General features: G+C 45.7%; 1 protein-coding gene across 1 annotated transcript; it reads right to left on the reverse strand.

Annotated features, from left to right (window-relative positions):
* Positions 1–265: 265 nt before the first annotated feature.
* On the reverse strand, positions 266–20,876 carry LOC311225182 (forkhead box protein O3-like; the record flags this gene model as incomplete). The annotated part of the gene is made up of 2 exons (XM_084310390.1): positions 20,738–20,876; positions 266–1,771 (listed from the first exon to the last, which is right to left on the reverse strand). Exons 1-2 carry the CDS (start codon positions 20,798–20,800, stop codon positions 266–268), a joined length of 1,569 nt encoding a protein of 522 aa, XP_084166516.1. The 5' UTR covers positions 20,801–20,876.
* Positions 20,877–22,541: the final 1,665 nt, after the last annotated feature.

Here is a 22,541-nt window from a genome sequence, read left to right on the forward strand (position 1 = left end):
GACACCTGTAATCTTTTTCAATCATTATTTTCTCCCGCTGTGACGACACCATTTTCGTGTCTCGAGACACTTAAAATACAGTACCAATTGTAATGCCTAAAAGTAAAAAAAAAAAAAAAAAACACTACATGAGTACACTTTCACATAATCCCCTTCCTTTTAAGTTGCACTACGCAGGACAATGAAATCCGATATACAGTACAACCCCCCCCCCCCCCCCCCCACACACACACACCAACGTCTCCTATGACACCCGAGAGCTTCCTCAGCTCGGCACCCAGCTTTCGGGCGAGGTCTGTTGGGAGCCGCCGTTCCGGTTAGCGTTCTGGGCCGACGACGAGAGGAGGTGCGAGTCGAAGCTCAGGTCCAGGCAGTCCGCCTCCATCAGCTCGTTGCGGATGATGGAGTCCATGTCGCACTCCAGGCCGCCGCCGTTGAGCACGTCCAGATCCAGGTCGGCGGAGAAGCGGTGGTGGTCCTGGGCGCACAGGCTCGGCGAGCCCAGCTGCATGACGGGGGGGGCGCCGTTCTTGCCGCCGGGAGACTTCAGCAGGTGCTGCTGCTGCTGCTTGCCGGGGGACGTGTCGTTGCTCAGCCCCAGTAGTAGTAGGCCTCCGTTGGCGGACGTCGGCGAGGCCGCTTGCCAGCCGGGCAGCGCCGCCAGGGAGGGGGGGCTCTGGGCCGCCATCATCGTCATCATCATGGGGTCCGGCTTGCGGAGCAGCAGCGAGGCGTTGCGGCGGGAGTTCTGCTGCAGGGCGCCGGCCTGAGACATCAGCGGGTCGGACTGGGTGAGCATGACGTTGCTGTGGCCGTGGCCGCCGTGCGCCTCCAGGCTCAGCAGGTCCTGCAGGCTCTGGTGGTGGTGGTGGTCGCCGAAGTGGGACCCGCAGGACGACGAGGAGGAGGAGGAGAAGGTGGTCTGCTTGTTCTCCTGGATGGTCTGCATGGGCGACTGCCTCAGGCTGGTGATGGACGGCGGGCTGCCGAAGAGGGCGTTGGCGCCGTAGGGGCTGCCGGAGGGGCTACCCAGGCCGCCACCGCCCGTGCAGCCGAAGGTGAACACCGAGCTCCCCCCCTGCCCGTCGGCTCCTCCTCCTCCTCCGCCGCCCTCTTCCTCCTCCTCCTCCTCGCCGCCCTCTTCCTCCTCCCCCTCCTCGCCGGGGGGCTGCTGGGCCGCCGTGAGGCTGATGTTGTCCAGGAGGTCGTCCATCAGGTTGTCGGAGAGCCCCCCGTTGTTGTCGAGGTTCATGGTGCCGGCCAGGTCGGAGAGGCCCGTGGTGGGGCCCGCGGACGGGGACATGCTGCTGGGGCTGGAGTAGAGCATCGGCGACAGGGGCGAGTCGTCGGCGTCGGCGTCGGCGGCGCCCACCACCACCTCGTCCAGCTCCAGGTTGGCCAGGATGGGCGAGAGGCGGCCGCTCAGCGTGCTGGCGTTGGAGTTGGTGCGCGAGCGGAAGTCCGTCCAGGCGTCCAGGTCGTCGCTGCTGCGCGACGTGGGGCTCCCCGTCCACTTGGACAGGCTGGAGGAGCTCTCCGAGCTGGCGTCCTGGGCAGCCTGCAGCTGCTGCAGCGAGGCCTTCTTCTTGGTGGCGCGCCCCCTGGCGCCCTTGATGTACTTGCTGTTGTCCATGGAGACGGCGCGGCGCCGCGGCGCCTTGCCTCCCTTCCCGCCCTCCGGGTTGACCATCCACCAGGAGCTTTTGCCCGTTCCTTCATTTTGGACCTTGACGAAGCGACTGTGGAGGGACAGGTTGTGTCGGATGGAGTTCTGTAACAACAAAAAGTAGTACGAGGGGAAAGATTAGGAATGGCACTTTCACTGGGTTTTATGAAGAAAGTGTTCATATTTTAACGTCGTTTCTTATTCATTCGTTTTTCACCTCGGGAATCTCTTCCGTTTGATCAATTATAAAGACGACACTTGATTCGTCATCAATTGATTTCATAAAAACCACTATAGCTGAAATTACCTCCGGGGGTGATTTCAATACAGCTCCCGTTTTCAATGTGCTCGACTGGCCTTCATCCACTCTCACGCTACGGCGACACGCGTTCAGTTTACATGGAAGCGAAATAAGCATTTGTAATAATTTGTATTCGTCTGCAGGACCCTTAAAACAGTCAATCGGACAAGTGGGCGTGAAGAACAAACCCAGAGTTCACATTTACATTTAGTAATTTAGCGGACGCTTTCATCCAAAGCAACGTACACAGGGCGGTTGGACAGGCTGGTAAAAAAGGCTGGTTCAGTCCTTGACAGGAGTGTGGACTGTGGACCCACTGGGGGTTGTGGTGGAGAGAGGCGCACACGGACATGGTCATGAACAATGACAGCCACTCTCTCCACCACACCCTGGCAGGATAGAGGAGCAGCCACCCTCTCCACCACACCCTGGCAGGATAGAGGAGCAGCCACCCTCTCCACCACACCCTGGCAGGATAGAGGAGCAGCCACCCTCTCCACCACACCCTGGCAGGATAGAGGAGCAGCCACCCTCTCCACCACACCCTGACAGAGGAGCAGCCACCCTCTCCACCACACCCTGGCAGGACAGAGGAGCAGCCACCCTCTCCACCACACCCTGACAGAGGAGCAGCCACCCTCTCCACCACACCCTGGCAGGATAGAGGAGCAGCCACCCTCTCCACCACACCCTGACAGGATAGAGGAGCAGCCACCCTCTCCACCACACCCTGGCAGGACAGAGGAGCAGCCACCCTCTCCATCACACCCTGGCAGGATAGAGGAGCAGCCACCCTCTCCACCACACCCTGGCAGGATAGAGGAGCAGCCACCCTCTCCACCACACCCTGGCAGGATAGAGGAGCAGCCACCCTCTCCACCACACCCTGACAGAGGAGCAGCCACCCTCTCCACCACACCCTGACAGAGGAGCAGCCACCCTCTCCACCACACCCTGACAGGATAGAGGAGCAGCCACCCTCTCCACCACACCCTGACAGGATAGAGGAGCAGCCACCCTCTCCACCACACCCTGACAGGATAGAGGAGCAGCCACCCTCTCCACCACACCCTGGCAGGACAGAGGAGCAGCCACCCTCTCCATCACACCCTGGCAGGATAGAGGAGCAGCCACCCTCTCCACCACACCCTGACAGAGGAGCAGCCACCCTCTCCACCACACCCTGGCAGGATAGAGGAGCAGCCACCCTCTCCACCACACCCTGGCAGGATAGAGGAGCAGCCACCCTCTCCACCACACCCTGGCAGGATAGAGGAGCAGCCACAGTCTCCACCACACCCTGGCAGGATAGAGGAGCAGCCACCCTCTCCACCACACCCTGGCAGGATAGAGGAGCAGCCACCCTCTCCACCACACCCTGGCAGGATAGAGGAGCAGCCACCCTCTCCACCACACCCTGGCAGGATAGAGGAGCAGCCACCCTCTCCACCACACCCTGACAGAGGAGCAGCCACCCTCTCCACCACACCCTGGCAGGATAGAGGAGCAGCCACCCTCTCCACCACACCCTGACAGGATAGAGGAGCAGCCACACTCTCCACCACCACACCCTGGCAGGATAGAGGAGCAGCCACAGTCTCCACCACACCCTGGCAGGATAGAGGAGCAGCCACCCTCTCCACCACACCCTGGCAGGATAGAGGAGCAGCCACCCTCTCCACCACACCCTGGCAGGATAGAGGAGCAGCCACCCTCTCCACCACACCCTGGCAGGATAGAGGAGCAGCCACCCTCTCCACCACACCCTGACAGAGGAGCAGCCACCCTCTCCACCACACCCTGACAGAGGAGCAGCCACCCTCTCCACCACACCCTGACAGGATAGAGGAGCAGCCACCCTCTCCACCACACCCTGACAGGATAGAGGAGCAGCCACCCTCTCCACCACACCCTGGCAGGATAGAGGAGCAGCCACCCTCTCCACCACACCCTGACAGGATAGAGGAGCAGCCACCCTCTCCACCACACCCTGACAGGATAGAGGAGCAGCCACCCTCTCCACCACACCCTGGCAGGATAGAGGAGCAGCCACCCTCTCCACCACACCCTGACAGAGGAGCAGCCACCCTCTCCACCACACCCTGACAGAGGAGCAGCCACCCTCTCCACCACACCCTGACAGGATAGAGGAGCAGCCACCCTCTCCACCACACCCTGGCAGGATAGAGGAGCAGCCACCCTCTCCACCACACCCTGGCAAGATAGAGGAGCAGCCACCCTCTCCACCACACCCTGACAGGATAGAGGAGCAGCCACCCTCTCCACCACACCCTGGCAGGATAGAGGAGCAGCCACCCTCTCCACCACACCCTGGCAGGATAGAGGAGCAGCCACCCTCTCCACCACACCCTGACAGGATAGAGGAGCAGCCACCCTCTCCACCACACCCTGACAGGATAGAGGAGCAGCCACCCTCTCCACCACACCCTGACAGGATAGAGGAGCAGTCACCCTCTCCACCACACCCTGGCAGGATAGAGGAGCAGTAGCAGTGGACGGCTCATATCGCTGCGACCTGGGCGCCTGGACAATGTGCAATACATTTTTTATTTGTATACTGTAATTTTATATAGCAATTTGAATTTTTATTAGGGCGGCCGGGTAGCGCAGCGGACTAAGCGTCTGTCTACCACCGCAGAGACACTGGTATCGAATCCGGCTGTCAGCGGTACCTCCGGCTTGGTCGGTCGTCATACTGACATAAATTGGCAGTGTCAGAGGGTGGGAAGCCGGTGGGTGGTATACTGGTCGTTGTAAACAGCGACTCCTACAGGTCGGTCGGGGCGCCTGCACAGCAAGGGAAGGAACTGGTGAAGGTAGTGTGATCCTCCCACTCGTTACACTTCACCAATGAGAATCCGCGCTGTCAGGTGAAAAGAGGCTGCTGGCTGTCTCCTATGTATCGGAGGAAGCATCTGATAGACTTCAGGGCTCCCTAAACCGGCAAGTAGGGGGCAAATGCGCACAACGACCAGGAAGGGGGGAGGATTGGCATAACGACAAAAATTGGGATGGGAGGAAAATACAGAAAATAGGAGGAGAAAAAGTACATTAAAAAAAAGCAATTTTATTTTATTTTACTTAACACTGTGCAATAGTGCTCACCATTTATTTATTTAATTCATTGGAACTTTTTACTTCAGCGCTGACCTTCATTGTTTGTTTGTTGTATTGGTTGTCCTTTTTATCGCTCTCTATTGTCTGTCAACTGACTGAGCTGCTACTGGATACCCGAATTTCCCCAAGGGGATTAATAAAGTATCTATCTATCTATCTATCTATCTATCTATCTATCTATCTATCTATCTATCTATCTATCTATCTATCTCTATCTACTAGTTCTGTACAACAAGTCAGCAGAAAGGGTACAACTGTGGCAGCTAAGGGTCAGTAAGATTGTTCACCAACAGTGTTGAACTTGAGTGCATAGTAGTATAATTATACATATTAGCACAGTAGGTAGTAATATAGACATTAGCACAGTATATATTAGTAGGGCTGTACCGAATGTCATTTAACATTCGAAGCTTCGATTGAAGTATTCGAACGAAGCTTCGAATGTCTATTAAAAAAAAGATTTACTTAAAAAAATATATATATATTTTTATATTTTTTTATAAACTAAATCCTCAATTTGAATAAAGTGATTAATCTGATTAAATTAGTATTTTTCTTTTATTAAATCAACTTTCTTTAATGAATATAACTCATCAGTTTCGTCAACATAAATAATCCAATAAGGGCATGGTTGGTATGAAAGTGATGGTGACGTCTTAAAATATAATATTATAATATTAGTGTAGCCTAATCTTTAACTGCAACTGTGAAGAAAACCCCCATTGGTTTAAACAGATTGAATAGACAAAAAAAAGATTAAAAAAAAAATGATTTATTTTTTATTATTAAAAATTAAAAATTCTAATGTTGATTTAGAATTCGAATGTCAACATTATGATCGAAGCTTCGAAGCATTCGGTACAGCCCTACATATTAGCATAGTAGGTAGTAATATAGACATATTAGCACAGTAGGTAGTAAAGGTAGTAATATAGGCAACTAAGGCAAGGTAGATTCCTTAGTAGCAACATGCATAATAGTAAAAGACAGTATGAAGGTTCGCATTATTCTTTCCCTTCTTCAATTCAGATATTGATTGAGAATTGGGCAGGTTTCGACTGTCCCGACTGTGGTGGGGACTTCTTTGTAAACAAACAGGACCGATCCTGACATCTCAAAATGGTACATGTATAATGGACATCCTCTCCATCAACCCAATCAGCGTAAAATGACCTAATCAGGTTGTTCTTTTTCAGGGGAAGAATACAAATAAATAAATAATAATCTCTTTTCTCTTTGCTATACTCTTGTGGGGTGGGGTGTGGGGGTGTATGGGTCTGCATAGTTTGCATAATACTACCGTACATAACATGCTTTTGATCAACGTTGCTTTGGGGGGGGAAAGACTAGCGTGTACCCAAGAGAGTTACTATTACATCATTACTACGGAACGTGTGTTTTTATTCCCCGTTTGTGCTGCACAAGCTGTTAAAAGGCATGGTGAACAATATCAGCGCCGCAGCTGAAAAAAAAACAGCGCCGTCTTCTAAAGAGAGATCTCACCGCTCGCACACACCGTGACCCACTTCTGGCTGCTGCGAGAAGGTCTATGGGATTTCCCTGGAGGTATTCTCAAACACGTACAAAATTAAAGAGCTCAGCCAGCCTACGCTGAGTGAGACTGCAGCAGCGGCAGAAAGAGAACCTGCACGGATCTCTGCAGGAAGAAGAAAAGGCCATGTTGAGACTAGGAGAGGTTCTGGCAGAGGTCTGGTATGATCCTGGTAAGCTTGAATTAACTTCAGTCAACGATGGCTCTAGTTAAAAAGGTGCTGCAAGTGGTATTTTCTTTTGTTAAAATAAGTGTTAAATAGCTCTACATTCCGACAGCCATCACCGATATAGAATGTTTTGATCAGTAACCCCAGTCCCTCTGTAGTAAAAACATACATATTTTTTCTGGTATTCCGTTCCTACTTTATCCAATCGGGAGAGAGGACCCTAGATATTTTTACTTATTTGAAGAAATCTTGCCAAGCCAGATTGTTGTGGTGGTCCAATACTACACAGAAAAATACATGCAATGTACATGCAAAACTGAAACAGACAGTGGTACAAGAGGCTTAAACAGAGAAGGTAGGCTATGTAATAGGATGGTTATTAGAATATTTGACTATTCGGAATGACAGGTATTCGACTACAGCAGTTTGTGTCAACTGCACTTTTTCGCCCCAATAAATGTAACAAATAGGATTTGGTTTCCTTATTTATTTGACGAAATAAAACAGTCGCAATTATGATCGTTTGGTTGCTGCCTCACAGCAAGAATGTCCTGGGTTCAAACCCCAGCAGGGGGCCTTTCTGTGTGGAGTTTGCATGTTCTCCCTGTGCTCGCGTGGGTTTCCTCCAGGTACTCTGGTTTCCTCCCACACCATGAAGACATGCATGATGTTAGGCAGGGACTACAGATGAAAACTAGCTCATTAGCTAATTCTGGCACATTTACATTGATGTGGAAACTGAACATGTTGATTAATGTGCACTGTCCATGGGTAAAATAATAATAATAATAATTAAACTAAATGCCCATCCCTACTATGTATAAAATAGTATGTCAGCACGATCTTGCTTGAAATATGTAAATAAAGTATGTATCGAGTACCATAAGTCATATATTTACGTTTCATATCAGTGAAAGTAAAAACTTTATTTAAATTTTTTAACTACACTTTTTTGGGGTGGGGGGGGACGTTTGCCGATACAAAACATAAATATATTACTTTATAATATATATATACAGGTGCAGCTCAATACATTTGAATATTGTGGGAAAAGTCAATATATTTAACTGTATTGATTCAGTAATTTACCTAGGCCGAAATTGCTATATCATTTCTTTTTTTTCAAACTTTATGATACTGAATTTTGGGCTTTCATGAGCTGTAAGCCATAATCATCCAAATTAAAACAAATAAAAGGCTTGAAATATTTCACTTTGTGTGTAATGAATCTATAATCTACGAGAGTTTCGCTTTTTGAATTTAATTACTGAAATAAAATAATTTTCCCACGATATTCTAATTTATTGAGCTGCACCTGTATATATATATATATATATATATATATATATATATATATATATATATATTAGCATAGCGTACATTATGTACCTTTTTTCCTGTGGTCGATTAAGTACTTTATTTATGTTTTCCGGTGAAACAGTGTTGAATCTGTAAGGGCTAGCGATGGACAGAGATGAATGAATGAATGAAAACTTTATTTAACAGATTGCAGAATGGGTACAATTAATACAGTACGGCTCAATACACACAATTGTTAAGGGGATGCAGACCAGACGTTTGTGTTGTTTACATCAGGGTCCCCCATTTTCAATTCATAGTGACATTTATGACATACACAACATACATGACATCATGATGACATTTATGGCATAGGGACATACATGACATACAGGTATATACTACTGTGGGGGAAGAGATCACCGTCCAGGCTCAGGCTCTTCCGTGCGTACGCTACGAGTCAATGGACCCGCCAGCTGACATCAAAACTTCTAGCAAAGCCCTTCGCTCAAAAGCCAATTACAGGATTCGATTAACTAGCGAGCACTTTCATCACTTACGACAAACGCCTGTGAGCCGACTCGCAGGCCCGATGCTCGGCTAGTTCCATTTATTCCTCTCACCTAGGTGAGCTGGCAAGGTTGATGGGATTTGTCAGCTACTTCCTGAATAAACTGAGGCTCATTTAGTTACACTGGATCTCTCACATAACCTAATCTTTGAACTGATTGCATTAGCTAGGTGTGTTGCTTTAACAGAACAGGCCCAATGAGTCACAAATATTTTATTATTTTTAAATAGTTTTTTTTTTATATAAATGCTACTAGCCAAATTAACAAATATAATAACTTGGGCTACGTTCACACTGCAAGGCTTAGTGCTCAACATTATTTTTAAAAAAATGGCCAAAATCAGATTCCAGTGTGAACTGGCCACACTCCTGAACTGACCCGCATGCGCAGATGAACAATAAAGAAGATGGACATAAAAGATTGTGACAAATGTCAATCTAGACTCTAGAGTGACGTGAAAGTCGCATGGCCGTTCAGACTGAGGTCGCATTGCAAAGAATCAGCTCCTGTATCTGATTTAGGACCCTCCTTCAAAACCGCTCTAAAAAAGCACCTACGGGAGGCCGCAATTCGAAACTGGCCCCGGTAAATGTCAAGAGTGTTCTAGATTTCTGGATAATAATAAGTGGTATGAAAGAGTTGTTTAGTCGATATGCCATTAGCTTTACTCACCGAGTCCCGTGGTCAAAGTTCTGGCTCGGTTTCCGAGCGAACCGGGAAGCTTTGGCTTCCAAGACAGTCGGTAAACATAAAAGTGTTAATCCACACCATACAGCCTGTAGGCAAACATTGCAACTATATACCGTACAAAAGAAAACGGCGGTCCTTGAACATCGCCTATGCAGGACCCAGGCCTAGAACTGCACCCTGAGAGAGGGAACTGCGCCCTGAGAGGGAGGTTTGCCCTGGGTGGGAGGTTCAAAGGGTCAACGTGGGTATAAAACAGGAGGGAAGACGGTCACGTTTTAAACTGTGGATACCAAACAGAGAAGGTAAAGACGACTTTGAACTGTTGAACAGTAATCCAGAACTATTTTATTGCACTTTAAAATATATATATTTTTTTTTTATCTATTCTATTCTACAATTGTATTGCACTGCACTATTGCACTATTTTACTCTGTCTATTTTATCTTACTCTTTTTATTATTGTCTATTTGTTTCTGTATGAAAGGTGCTATACAAATAAAGTGTATTATTATTATTATTATTATGCTCGAGTCGTGACGGTGTCACTTTGGGACTAGTTCCAAGTTCCAACACATAGCGTCACTCTGAAGCATTGGAAATGCTGGATGACCGTGGTTTTCTTTGGTATATAGTTACGTTTGCCTACAGGTTATTACGGTACAGCTTGACACTCGTTTTGTCTCTTGACCTCGTTTGCTGCCTGTCTGAAGTTTCCCGGTTCGCATGAACTGTACTGCAACTGTGAATGCATGAACTGTGCAGGTATTTCATACCATTTACCCTGATTGTAAAAAATAACCTTTTCCTGCGTTGTGAAATATGTACATAGTGTAGTTACTGCAGTTCAGCTGTGACAAGAACCCTCCCTATTTTAACAAGCCATTCAGAATTGCAACCACAATCGATGTAGTTAAAAAAAAAAAAAACGTCTGTGTATGTGCGTGTGAAGAGATCTGTGTGTACAAAATGGCGGCTCGCTCGTAAACCTTCTCTTTTCTACCTAAGATTTTACCTCAAATATGTTTGACATTTTTAATGGTAGGCATTATTTGATATTGCTGGATCTCTGAACTGCAAAACTCTGAACTGTCCCTTTAACTCAAACCTATAAATACTAGACCTGGGTCATAAGATGAGTCATCACTGGGAAACCCAATGGGAGACAGAATGACATCATAGCTACAGGAAGCAGGTGAATGTATTCCTATGCCATTATGCCACTATAGTAGGACTACTCCAGGTCCTGTCACCATTCATGGTTGTCAATCACAATAAGATGATCAATAAGACATATCAACTTTTTAAAAGAGAGTTCACGCCAAGGTCTCAGAGACACACTATGTCTCAAGATTAGGGCTGGGTGTCGGAATTCAATACTTGTTATGGTATATTAAATTTGAAACTGCTTCAGTGCTATCGAATAACGAAAAATGACATTTGATACCAAATTTCAATACCCAAGTAGTTAAGCTCTTCAGCATCGGTGAGCCAATAGGGGGTTTCAAGTTCAAGTTTCAAGTTTGTTTATTATTTGTCATAATAAAATACAGAATAATTTATGATGAAATGCTTGTTTCTGTATGAGCCCCTGAGGGATGTATGATCCAAGTATGTATGAATAATAGGGATGTATGATCCAAGATGTAACGCTGGTGATTGGCAGTTTCTTCTGTTCCGAAATGTAACACAAAGCCTCCGATGGTGTAGGCTTTGGTGTAACCATTGGTAACCACTAGAGGTGGGAATCACCAGAGGCCTCACGATACGATATTATCACAATACTTAAGTCACGATACGATAGTATTGCGATAAAATATATATTTCGATATGCTGAGTATTGCGATATTAATATTGCGATTTATTACCTTTTTTCAACTGCAAAGTAAAACTTTGTTTTACTTCTCTAATAAAATAAAGTCTGTTCATCTCACTTCAATAATTTTTATTGCAGCAAATGGGATTTTCTCAAGCAGACAGATGTCAACACTGTAATCTGTGTTGCATGTACCTGACAAACTGAACTGTTTGTATTAGTCATATTCCAACTTAACTGAATGCACACGTGTGTGTGTGTGTACTACTGTACTATTTATTACAGGTATTGAAATGATCAATGCAACTTCCAAAAGAAATTACAAAAAAAAGATATATATATATATTTTTAATAAATAATAAAATATCGATACTTGGCATCCTTGTATCGATACAGTATCGCCACACAAAGTATTGCGATACTACTACATATCGATATTTTCCCTCACCACTAGTAACCATGGTCAAACATTTCTTTTTTCTTTTACTTATATATATTTTTATATTATTTTTATTTTTTCACGTCAATGTTCACACACACAATATACGCTTACCTAGGATTTGACTTGATTCAACAACAAAGCAGTCGGGGGAATGGCCGAAAACGGTCGAAAGTGTGGTTATTTGAAGTTTGGACTTTTTTTTCCTCACAACTGAGGTAGATAGATAAAAAGAAATTAGACTAAAGTACCGAAAAAAGGTACCGTTGGGTACCGGTATCGATTCACAGGTACCAAATGTGAAAGGTACCCAACCCTAGCCATGTTGGAAGAAAGAAAACAACACAAACATTCCGTGCAAACCCTCTAATGAGCGTTTCCCCACTGGTTCGTGGGGTATTTGTGGCTGTGGCGGACTGGTGGAAGAGATACAGCGGTGGTTTGGGTCATCTATTTGTGGCGGGCCTGTCTGACATTGTGGTGGGGAACCATGAGGAAAATCTATGTCTGGAAACCATTGTAATATGAAGTCTAAAATCCCCGCTGTTTCCCATGGCCTTGGACTCTGAAAAACTTGATAAAGGCGGGGCCGACAGTGGCTCAGGAGGTAGAGCGGTCATCTGGTAATAATCGGAAGGTTCCCGCTCCTCCCGGGCAGCGTGTCGAAGTGTCAAGACACTTTAGGCCATGGTTACACTGGTGTAAAACAGCAACGTTCTATTTTCGAATGATTACGTTTGCATGTCCAAGTTAAAAAGAAACGCAGTTTTGGCAGGAAAACGCGTTTTCCTAGTGGCAACGCTCAAAGGTGTTTTCGTTTTGGAAACTCGCCGACAATGGTGCCATGTAATTTGCGCGAGCCGGATACGGAGCCGTTCTGCCCAATGCCCATGCGCAGTAGAGACCTGCACGGTTATTTCCAGTGTGTACAGCAGAGCTGTCCCAAGTAGCTGCGGCTACCAACGTGTTGTCAAGTTATTGTTATAAGGAGCCCAGTCCAAAACTACAACAGTCTGCATACCCTTAACAATTGTGTGTATTGAGCCGTATTGTATTGTACCCATTCTGCAATCTGTTAAATAAAGTTTTCATCCATTTCTACTAGCGTTAACGTTACTACGTTAATAGCCTCGATGCTAACTATATACATGGAGAATGCCATTGACATTAGCATGTAGCTAACAACATCGGAGATCTTTTTGTGAGACTAAACTATCCGCTCTTGGTGGTAAATTGTGTTGATGTTGGTTTTGTTTCATCAACAAATAAGAGGCAGAACACACAGTGAATGTATCCGTTTTGTTTATTGCACTTTTATTGCACTTTCTTTGCTGAAAAATAAATGCTACGTTGGTAATAATAAAAAGATAACTAGAATAGACATGTTAATAAATCGCTTCAAGGCACTGGATCCTATGTACATTCCTATACAATGTGCAGTTTTTCTTCTATGTCCCTATGCTATACTTGCTGCTACTAACTATACTACAGTATGCAACAATCACAACAAGTTATTTTCTTAAAGTGTCCTTTTCCTTCCTTTAAAGTGTCCTTTTCTTGTGTGTTTAAAGTCACCTATGGTGCGTTTGTGTGAGTGCAAAATGTTGTGTTGTGTGTGTGTATTAAGGCTGTCCCTGAAGCCTGTTTTTGGGATTCGAACTTCGTCAGGGTTTTACGAACGAACGTTCGAACCTTCGTTTTTAATTAAAATTTAAAAAAAATTCAAAGTTTACATTTTTTATTTTATTTTTTTTTATAAACATTAATAAACATTAAAAAAATTATTAAAAATAAAAAATTCTAATTTTGATTTAGAATTCGAATGTTAACATAACGAACGAACGTTCGAACGTTCTAACATTCGGGCTCAGCCTTAGTGTGTATGTGTGTATGTGTGTGTTCATGTGTGCTTGTGTGCGGAGAGAGATCAGTGTTATAACATTACAGTATGGGCTAAGAGACGACTGCAACGCGGTACCTTTACACCCTCACACGCGGGCACTTGATCCAACATGAATCGAGCATAGGCGATGTTCGAGGACCGCCGTTTTCTTTTGTACAGTATATAGTTACAATGTTTGCCTACAGGCTGTATGGTGTGGATTAACACTTATGTCTCATCATGACCCTGTTTGTTTGCCGACGATCACTCAAGGCATAACCTAACTAGTTAGGATGTAAAGCAGGGGTCTCAAACTCAATTTACCTGGGGGCCGCTGGAGGTAGAGTCTGGGTGAGGCTGGGCCGCATCAAATATTATATATAAAAATAAAAAATATATGATTTTTTATTCAATTTTTTTATTTTTTTGCTAAATCAACTCTGCCTCTCTTTGTTAACACTTTGACTGCCCATCACGAGTTTTCTCGGGTTTACCCCCCGCTGGTTGAAGGCCCATCACGAGAATTCTCGTATTTTCTTGCTTTTTTTATTAGCGATCTGAAATCATATTTCATCAACCAAGTCTACCGTTGGAAAATCAACCACTCCAGGCGCTCAGATGTGAAAAAGCGCCCCCTATCGTCTCCCAGATGGTAATTCACCCTTTTGGATTGAACTCAATGAAAATGAATGAGAAAAAAAAAACTTAATCCACGTTTTACTTCTCACTCATGCAACCGCCGTCGACCAGTTTCACTCTGGAGCTTCAGAGCAGCGGAGATGATGTGTTTTTACACTATACTCGGTGGATCAATAAAATTATCGATTTTTTCGAATGGCGATCAGGAATTGGAATAATCCATTTGGATACCATCTGATCTCAGGTAAGGAATCTATGTTACCAGGCTTAGGATAATCAGATCCGTTTTCAAGGAGATATAAGCTTTTATGTGATTACGTGATATGGCTGTTTCACTGTGCGAGCGGTCAGTAACTAGGAGAATCGATTTTCAGCTCGCGGCACGAGCGTGCATGCGCACACATATACTATCGATAATCTAGCGTTTATTTTAAAACGATTCATAAATAGGCCGAAAAATGACAACGTTCTAGAATATTCCAGTAAAGGGCGATTATCATAGAATGTCTTCTTTTTTCCGTGAAATCTAGTGCTTTTCAAAATGCTAGAAAACGGAAATTAACCGATAAAAAAACAATCTGCTTTGACAATGTTGACTGGAAAATGAGTCTTTGATAAGCGACGGGCAGATTAGACACATAATTTAAAACATAGATTAGGCGATATTAACGCTAACATTGAAGTGGTGCTGGGCATTCAAGGGGGTCAAGTGGAATTAAGCTTGGGCAATCAAAGTGTTAACTACAACAAGCAAGTTTGTTATTTAAGATGAGGTCGGACTCGGCACTGACAGATTTGTGTTCATTGTGCTGCTGCCTCAAATGACGGCTCACAATATTTCATGAAAGCAAAGTGTTTTGTTTGTCAGGTTTAAACTTTACAGCACTGACAAAGTTGAACAAAGTGCTGTACAAGTCCCACAACATTAAAAAAAATTAAATTTAAAATTAAAAAAAATTTAATTTACTTTGATGTCAAGTAGGGGGCCGCAAAATATCATCCAGCGGGCCGCAATTGGCCCGCGGGCCGCGAGTTTGAGACCCCTGATGTAAAGTCAAGTAAAGTTGGATCGTGAATTTGTAGGTAGTGTGGGGGAGTGGTTAAGGTTTATTAAGGTATTATAAACAACTTGTAAAAAAGGTGAAAACGATGACGAGTTGCAGCGTGGCTAAAGGGTGATGATGACCCACAATGTGTGATCCAGCATCAACCTTATGCTAGCAGCCTCCTTGAACAAAAAAGTAGAAAGACATTAGTTCAGCACTAAGTAAGGGATAATGTATAGCTCGCAGAGGTGTTCTAAACGCAGTGAAGGTCAATTATTTTGCGACAATGACTGAGTATAGCTATACATTATCCCGCTTATTACAGGGCTAACTTATTAACAATATACGTAATTCATTTTACACCATCGACAAGACGAGATCAAATGCAGACGCAGTTGTTCTGTTGCTCCTCTGTCATCGGCAGGTGTGGACGTGATTGCACCTGATGTAGTGCAGCTGTGCGAAATAAAGCTGGGAACAAGGTTATAGCTTTCGTGACTGCGATCAAAATGCTTGATTGTGATTGGTCAATAGCGCTCTGTTGCCCCTAACTGCGGTCATTATTGCGCATTGCCCATAGCAGCGGTCAATTATCGAGAAATAATTTACCACCGTTAGGGGCAACAGAGCGCTATTGACCAATCACAATCAAGCATTTCGGCTAATGTTAAAACGCCATAATAATAATAATAATAATGGATTGGATTTATATAGCGCTCTTCTCTGACTCAGAGCGCTTCACAGAGTCCATTATTCCTTCATACACAGTCATACCGGTGGTGGTAAGCTACAATTGCAGCCAGAGCTGCCCTGAGGCAGACTCACGGAAGCGTGGCGAATAATCATCGCCTACGGCCCCTCCGACCACCACCAACATTCATACACATTCATACGAGGCAAGTAGGTTAAGTGTCTTGCCCAAGGACACAACGGCAATGGGATGGACATGGGCTTGAGCGGGATTCGAACCACCAACCCTTCGATCATTGGACGCCCCGCTCTACCCCTGAGCCATAGCCGCCCCACAATGTAATGTGGGTTAACATGTAATAATGACGGTTAACATAGCTTAAGTCAGTCAATATCTGATTATCATGATTTGTTCAAGACAACATGTGTAGCCTAAATATTGACGAGCAAACATTCACTGATCAAATCAAATAAGAAATGTGTTGATTGATGTTAGCGATGCCAATAGTGGTTAGTGTTATGCCAACGTTTATCCACTTCTCTTATCAAAGAGGATGTGACAAAGCGTGTGTGTGTGTTGGTGGTGAACATAGCTTCGCTTCTGGCATACAAAGCGGTTGTCGTCGGACACATTTTTATCCTATTTATATCCATGAATTGAATGAATGCTTGTCATTGCTGAACTAGGTGGCTTGCTCCGCTGGCAGGCTGGGATAACTGTCTCAGTGTGTGACGCCAGTGAAATCATCGGCACCGATTGGTCTACTGGTCAGTGTGTGTGTCGTCAGTGAAATAGTCAGTTCTGATTGGTCTACTTTTATGGGGACAGACAGACGTACATAAATAAGGACAGACCTAGATTGTTAGGCCACGTTCACACTGCAAGCATTAGTGCTCACTCAGATCAGATTTGTTTGGCTGTTCACATTATTATAATTTTTTTTTTTTTTTATGTGGCCAATATCAGATTCCAGTGTGAGCTGATCACGCTCACATATCTGCCCTGCATGTGCAAATGAACAATAAAAGAAGTTGGACGTAAAAGAAGAAATTGTGACAAATGTCAAATTAGAGTGACGTAAAAGTCGCAGTCAAGTCAGACTGAGGTTGCGTTGCAAAAGAAAAAGAAAAATCGGACCTGTATCCGATTTAGGACCACATTATGAAAGCGTGATTTGTGCTGTTCACACTGTCGTGGAAAACTAAAGTGATCCAAGTCGCATATATATGAGCAAAAAAAAACGAAATCACATATGGGCCACTTTCGCCTGCAGTCTGAAACATAGCCTTTTACAGAACGCTTCAAGCTCTTTTTTGCTTAACCCTTTCACTTACCAAATGGTTAACCCTTTCACAGCGACAATACAGAAGGTTAACCCGTGACCACGACCACACTAGACGACGGTTAACCGTCTGTAGTGTGGTAGTGGAAGGGTTAACCTTCTGTAGTGTGGTAGTGAAAGGGTGATGAACGCCGTGAAAGAGAAAAAGGAAACCAAACCAGGCCATATTGTATTTGTTCAGCTAGTGAGAAATGTCTCTCTCTCTCTCTCTCGCCTACGTGGGCAGGGCAACGTATACAGTGTGGGGCCGTATGGCGTTTAAAAGGATAAATCACAAAGAGCCAACTCTTGCCGTCCCCTCCCCCACCCACCCAGCCGCTGCAGTAGCGCCCTTTGAGCCTCGCTCTGAGCTGGGACTGGAGCGATGCCAGTTCACCCACAAGCCAGTGAAACGGCGAGCCCTCTCTCCGCCACATCGCTACACGTTGACCTACATAATTTATAGTCAGCTGATTGATTTTTTTTTTTTCTGTGCCCGGGCTCCCCCCACATGAAAGACAAGTGTGGCACAAAGCGTCCCAATGGCATCGACCGGGCTGTAATTAATGTTAACTACTGTTATTCTACTACTCTGTTTATGGACGAGCCAATTACAGAAGCCCCCTAAACAATTCTGTAGGGGGTTGGGTTGGATTTGTGGCTTGGATTCAAAGGGGGGGGGGGGGGGGGGGGGGGGGGGGGAACAACTTGAATTCAGTGGAGGAGGATGTTACACTGATGCATAAATGCCGTCAGGGGGATGAGATTGTGTTTTTATCGTATTGCGGGCCCCGGCTTTACTGCAGTCCTAGTATGGACATGATTACAGATCATCCCATTCATAACCTAGAGAAGGAGACAATGCAGCCAGTCCCTCCCCTAGTAAAGGTGGACACCCCAGAGCTGAACGTCTCACTCACTCACTCACACACACACACACACACACACACACACACACACACACACGCACACTCTCTCTCGACTCACACACACACACGCTCTAAAAAGCTCGTCTGATCTCCTACGAAATGCTGATGCCAGCACTTCTGAAACCCTATTAACCCCTTCCTTCCTCGGTGAACAGGATATTTGTTCACAGATACTCAGTGTTTGTTGTGGCACAGGAGAGCGCAGCAACTTAAAAACACCGATGTCGTGAGTGACGGCTATTAAAGCCCAGTTTTGAGCCAGAGCGGCACAGCTAGACCGCGAGCAGAAAAGTCCATATTCCAGCGGTCACCTCTGTACGTCGTAGCCATTACTTTTCAGCAACGTCCAAATCTCTTTGAAACCAACGGCTTTACCGAATTCATGTAAATATTCTGTCCCATTTAGAGATGCAAGATAAACATCTGCCATGATTCCCCCCAAGAGAGGTCAGAGTTAATTTACGCTGAAACCCCCCCCAAAATGTCTACATTTCACATCTACAGTTGTACGGGATTACAACCCCCCCCCCCCATTTAAATCCTGCAAAGCTCAGAGCTTTCATTAGACTTGATTCCATGACAGATGAATTGGTTTTCCAGGCCAAACTAATCCTTAAAATCAAGCAGAAGCGGGGTGGTGGTACTGAGGCTTGTAGCAGCAAGCCCTCAACACAGCACGTCGTACGGGTCAATTTAAAGGCACCTTAGCCCCGTTTCCTACAACAAGACTGGTAGTCATGTTTACTAGTAATTACCTACATATCATTCATATCTGAACAGATCGATCTTTAGGTTAAAAGGGCACTTCGCCAAAAAAAACAAAAGGTTATGTATATAACCTAGTTATATGAGTACTGGCTGAGCGTCTCCCTCTTCGCCATATTGATGAGGTATATCTCAATATGGCGAAGAGCGAGACGCGATTGCCAGTACGAATATATAACGAAAGGTTATGTATATAACCTAGTTATATGAGTACTGGCTGAGCGTCTCGCCTTGGCCATATTGAGATATACCTCGTCAATATGGCGAAGAGCGAGACGCGATTGCCAGTACGAATATATAACTATGCAGATTTATTTTTGCACGTAACCTCACACACACATCCAAAAACTAATAAACAAGTCGTGCACACATTAATTTAGTTTGACAGGTATTATTGAGAGTAAATGAGTTTGAATGTGGCCACCAGTGATGTCATCGGGGGACATTGAATCCCTGTGTTAATTACAGCTCAACGAAATGACAAGGCAGCCGTCCCTATAAGACGAGGTGTTGCTATTTTGGCATCTACTTCATTACCCTGAGCTGTAATTAACACAACACAAGGGTTCAATGTTCCCCGGTGACATCACTGGTGGCCACATTCAAACTCATTTACTCTCAATAGCTGTCAAAACTAAATGAAAACTAAATGAACCTACCTACCCAACCTCCTCCAATGTACAATTTCTTCCCCCTCAAATGTATATACTCAGTGGTGCAGTCGTAATATGGGAACTGGTAACACGCCACGCACGCGCACAACGAATGGATAGAGCGCATCTTTGTGCGCGCGTACTTCTGCCTCAGTGATCATCTAGTAACACGGCGTGTAACCGCGTGTGACCACGACTGCACCACTGTATATACTCTCTTCTTTTTTAGACTCTTTTTTGTATCACAAACAGTACTGTATTTGTAGATCTGGTATGTCATAAATGACATCTAGATGTAGCAGTACTGTCTATCTGTATGTCATGTATGTCATATATGTTATGATGAATTGAAAATGGGGGACCCTGATGTAAACGAGACGAAAGTCTTTCTCTGGTCTGCATCCCCTTAACAATTGTGTGTGTATTGAGCTGTACTATATTGTACCCATTCTGCAATCTGTTAATACAATATCAATCAATCAATCAATGCAAAACTGAGTTTTTGGATGCGTGTGAGATTACGTTTCATTTTTTCATTTCATTTTGTTTCGTACATGTTTAATAATTTAGCATTGTGTGCCCCTTTAAGAATAATCTCAAGAACCTTAAAAGCCTAATTCAATTACATGAATCGTACCGTATGGCTATTTCAACTGGGCTGTGTGTGTATTGTAACATGATCTTGCCCGAGTTAGATGTCATTTGGCAAGAACATACACACACACACACACACACACACACACACTTACCTCGTGTCTATCTGGCAGCTACACATCTCCCATGTCCCTGTTGATAATCAATAACACAGGCTAGCCTACTACTAATTAACAGCACATTCACACCTAAACAAGGGGATTGATTGATTGATTGAAAACTTTATTAACAAATTGCAGAATGGGTACATTATACAGTACGGCTCAATACACACAATTGTTAAGGGGATGCAGACCAGAGAAAGACTTTCGTCTGGTTTACATCAGGGTCCCCCAAGGGAACTCTATAACACCACTAATTGACATGTACCCTTGTGGTTCTATTCACTCAGCTGTCATCACTGCGGACTGTACAGTACAGTACAGTACAGCACTCTCTTGGGTCGTGTGAATCTCCTCTTTGTTATTACGGTATTATGACAATGTGTGTCATCATCTCTCTCTCTCTCTCTCTCTCACCTTCCAGCCGGCCGAGCTATTGCTGTCGCCTTTGTCCTTGAAGTATGGCACAGACCTCACCATCCAGTCATAGATCTGGGCCAAAGTCAACCTGTTCTCAGGGGAGCTCTCGATGGCCTGTGTGATGAGGTCTGCATAGGAGTAGTTGCCCCAGGCGTTCCTGCGGGAGGAGGACTTCCTCAGCTGCTGCGAGGCCGAGCCGGGACCGGGACCCCCGGGGGCCCCAGGGGCCGGGGGGGCGAGGAGGAGGGTCTGCCCCCCCGGGGACCCGTCGCTCCCCCCCTCCTCCTCCTCCTTCACGGGGGGGTTCTTGGAGGAGCCGCTCGGATGATCTCTTCTAGGTTTGGCTTTCCGAGGAGGAGGAGAGACGCCATCCTCCTCGTCCTCCGGGTCATCTCTCTCCTCGTCGTCCTCTTCTTCTGGGATCACGTTGGTCCCACCAGGCTGTCCTCCGCCCCCACCACCCGCACCACCACCGCCACCACCACCAGAGTCCGGACGCGGCAGCGGCCAAGTGCAGGACCGTGGCCGCTTCTGGGGCTCGAAGTCCGGATCGATTTCCACATTTAATAACGGGTGGTGGTGGTCATCATCGCGCTTCAGTGGTGCTTCGGCCATGATGTTCTTCTTATTATTCGCAATGTCTGGGTTGTTGCTGCTGCAGAACGAAGGGTTCTTCTCAGATGATCACAAGGCATCAAAGCACTAAAGTCGCATTCCAGCGATGTTATTATTATGAGTTGTTGGGCTTCGGTGACACAATGTACAATATGCAGATATCTGTCACCTTTCACCTCTATCACCCCAGCAGCACGTGTGTTCTGCTCGCGAACCTTTGTGTGTGTTTTAGGCGACCGGATCGGAACGAGTTATCACAATAGTGTCATGATGATCGCATTCGCCTGTGCATTGCCCCCCCCCCCCCATCCATACACACACTGACACGCACACACCTCCGGTCCCGGTGCAAAATGCATCACCGACTATATCGCGATTTAGCTAAACGTGTACAGTAGTTGTTGGTGCGACTCCGAGGAGGAGTCATCAGCAACGAGTCCCGGAGGAGGAATCCCGACGCACCCGTCCTCCTGCACGGAGCCGAACTTTCGACGTGACGGCGGCGGCTACATGCCTCAAATAATGTCAACATTTCACCACATGATCATCACCTTATCAATCCGCATACAGCAGCTGCCATCTTGACCGTTTCCTTTGCGAACTTCTTCTTTATGATCCTCCTCCTCTGTGCAGCGAGCTGCTGCTGCTGATCGAGTCTCGATACCATCAAGGCGGAGGAGATTCTGTTTCTCTCCAGGAGGCCCGGCAAAAAAAAAAAAAAAAAAAAAAGCTATTGGAGAAATGTTGCGAATCTGCGAAAAATTACCCTCTCCGAATTCATATGCAAATTATTACAAAACAATTGCTTCTTCTTCTTCTTCTTGGACAGTCCTGCAGAGCAGCAACCCTAAAGGCCATCAGTCTGCTCAGTCAGTTCATTCAATCTACTGTGTGGCTCCGTGTCCAGAGGAGAGGAGAGAGACCTGCCCCCCAGATACTAGACACTAGCAGAGAACTTAAAGCGACAGTGTGGAGGGGACAGCTTTGACAGTCAGGGACAAACTATTATTATAATAACACGGAACATGACTGGTCGGGATTAAAAACACTTTCACTGCCACGACACGACAGCAGGTTAACCCCTTTACTAATCACACAACCTATGGTCGGTAGTGAAAGGGTTAACCCTCTCTGTAGTGTGGTGGTGAAAGGGTTAACCGGCTGTCGTGTGGCAGTGAAAGGGTTA

Source organism: Notolepis coatsorum (assembly GCF_963971535.1).
Source record: "Notolepis coatsorum genome assembly, chromosome: 3".
Lineage (NCBI taxonomy): Eukaryota > Metazoa > Chordata > Actinopteri > Aulopiformes > Paralepididae > Notolepis > Notolepis coatsorum.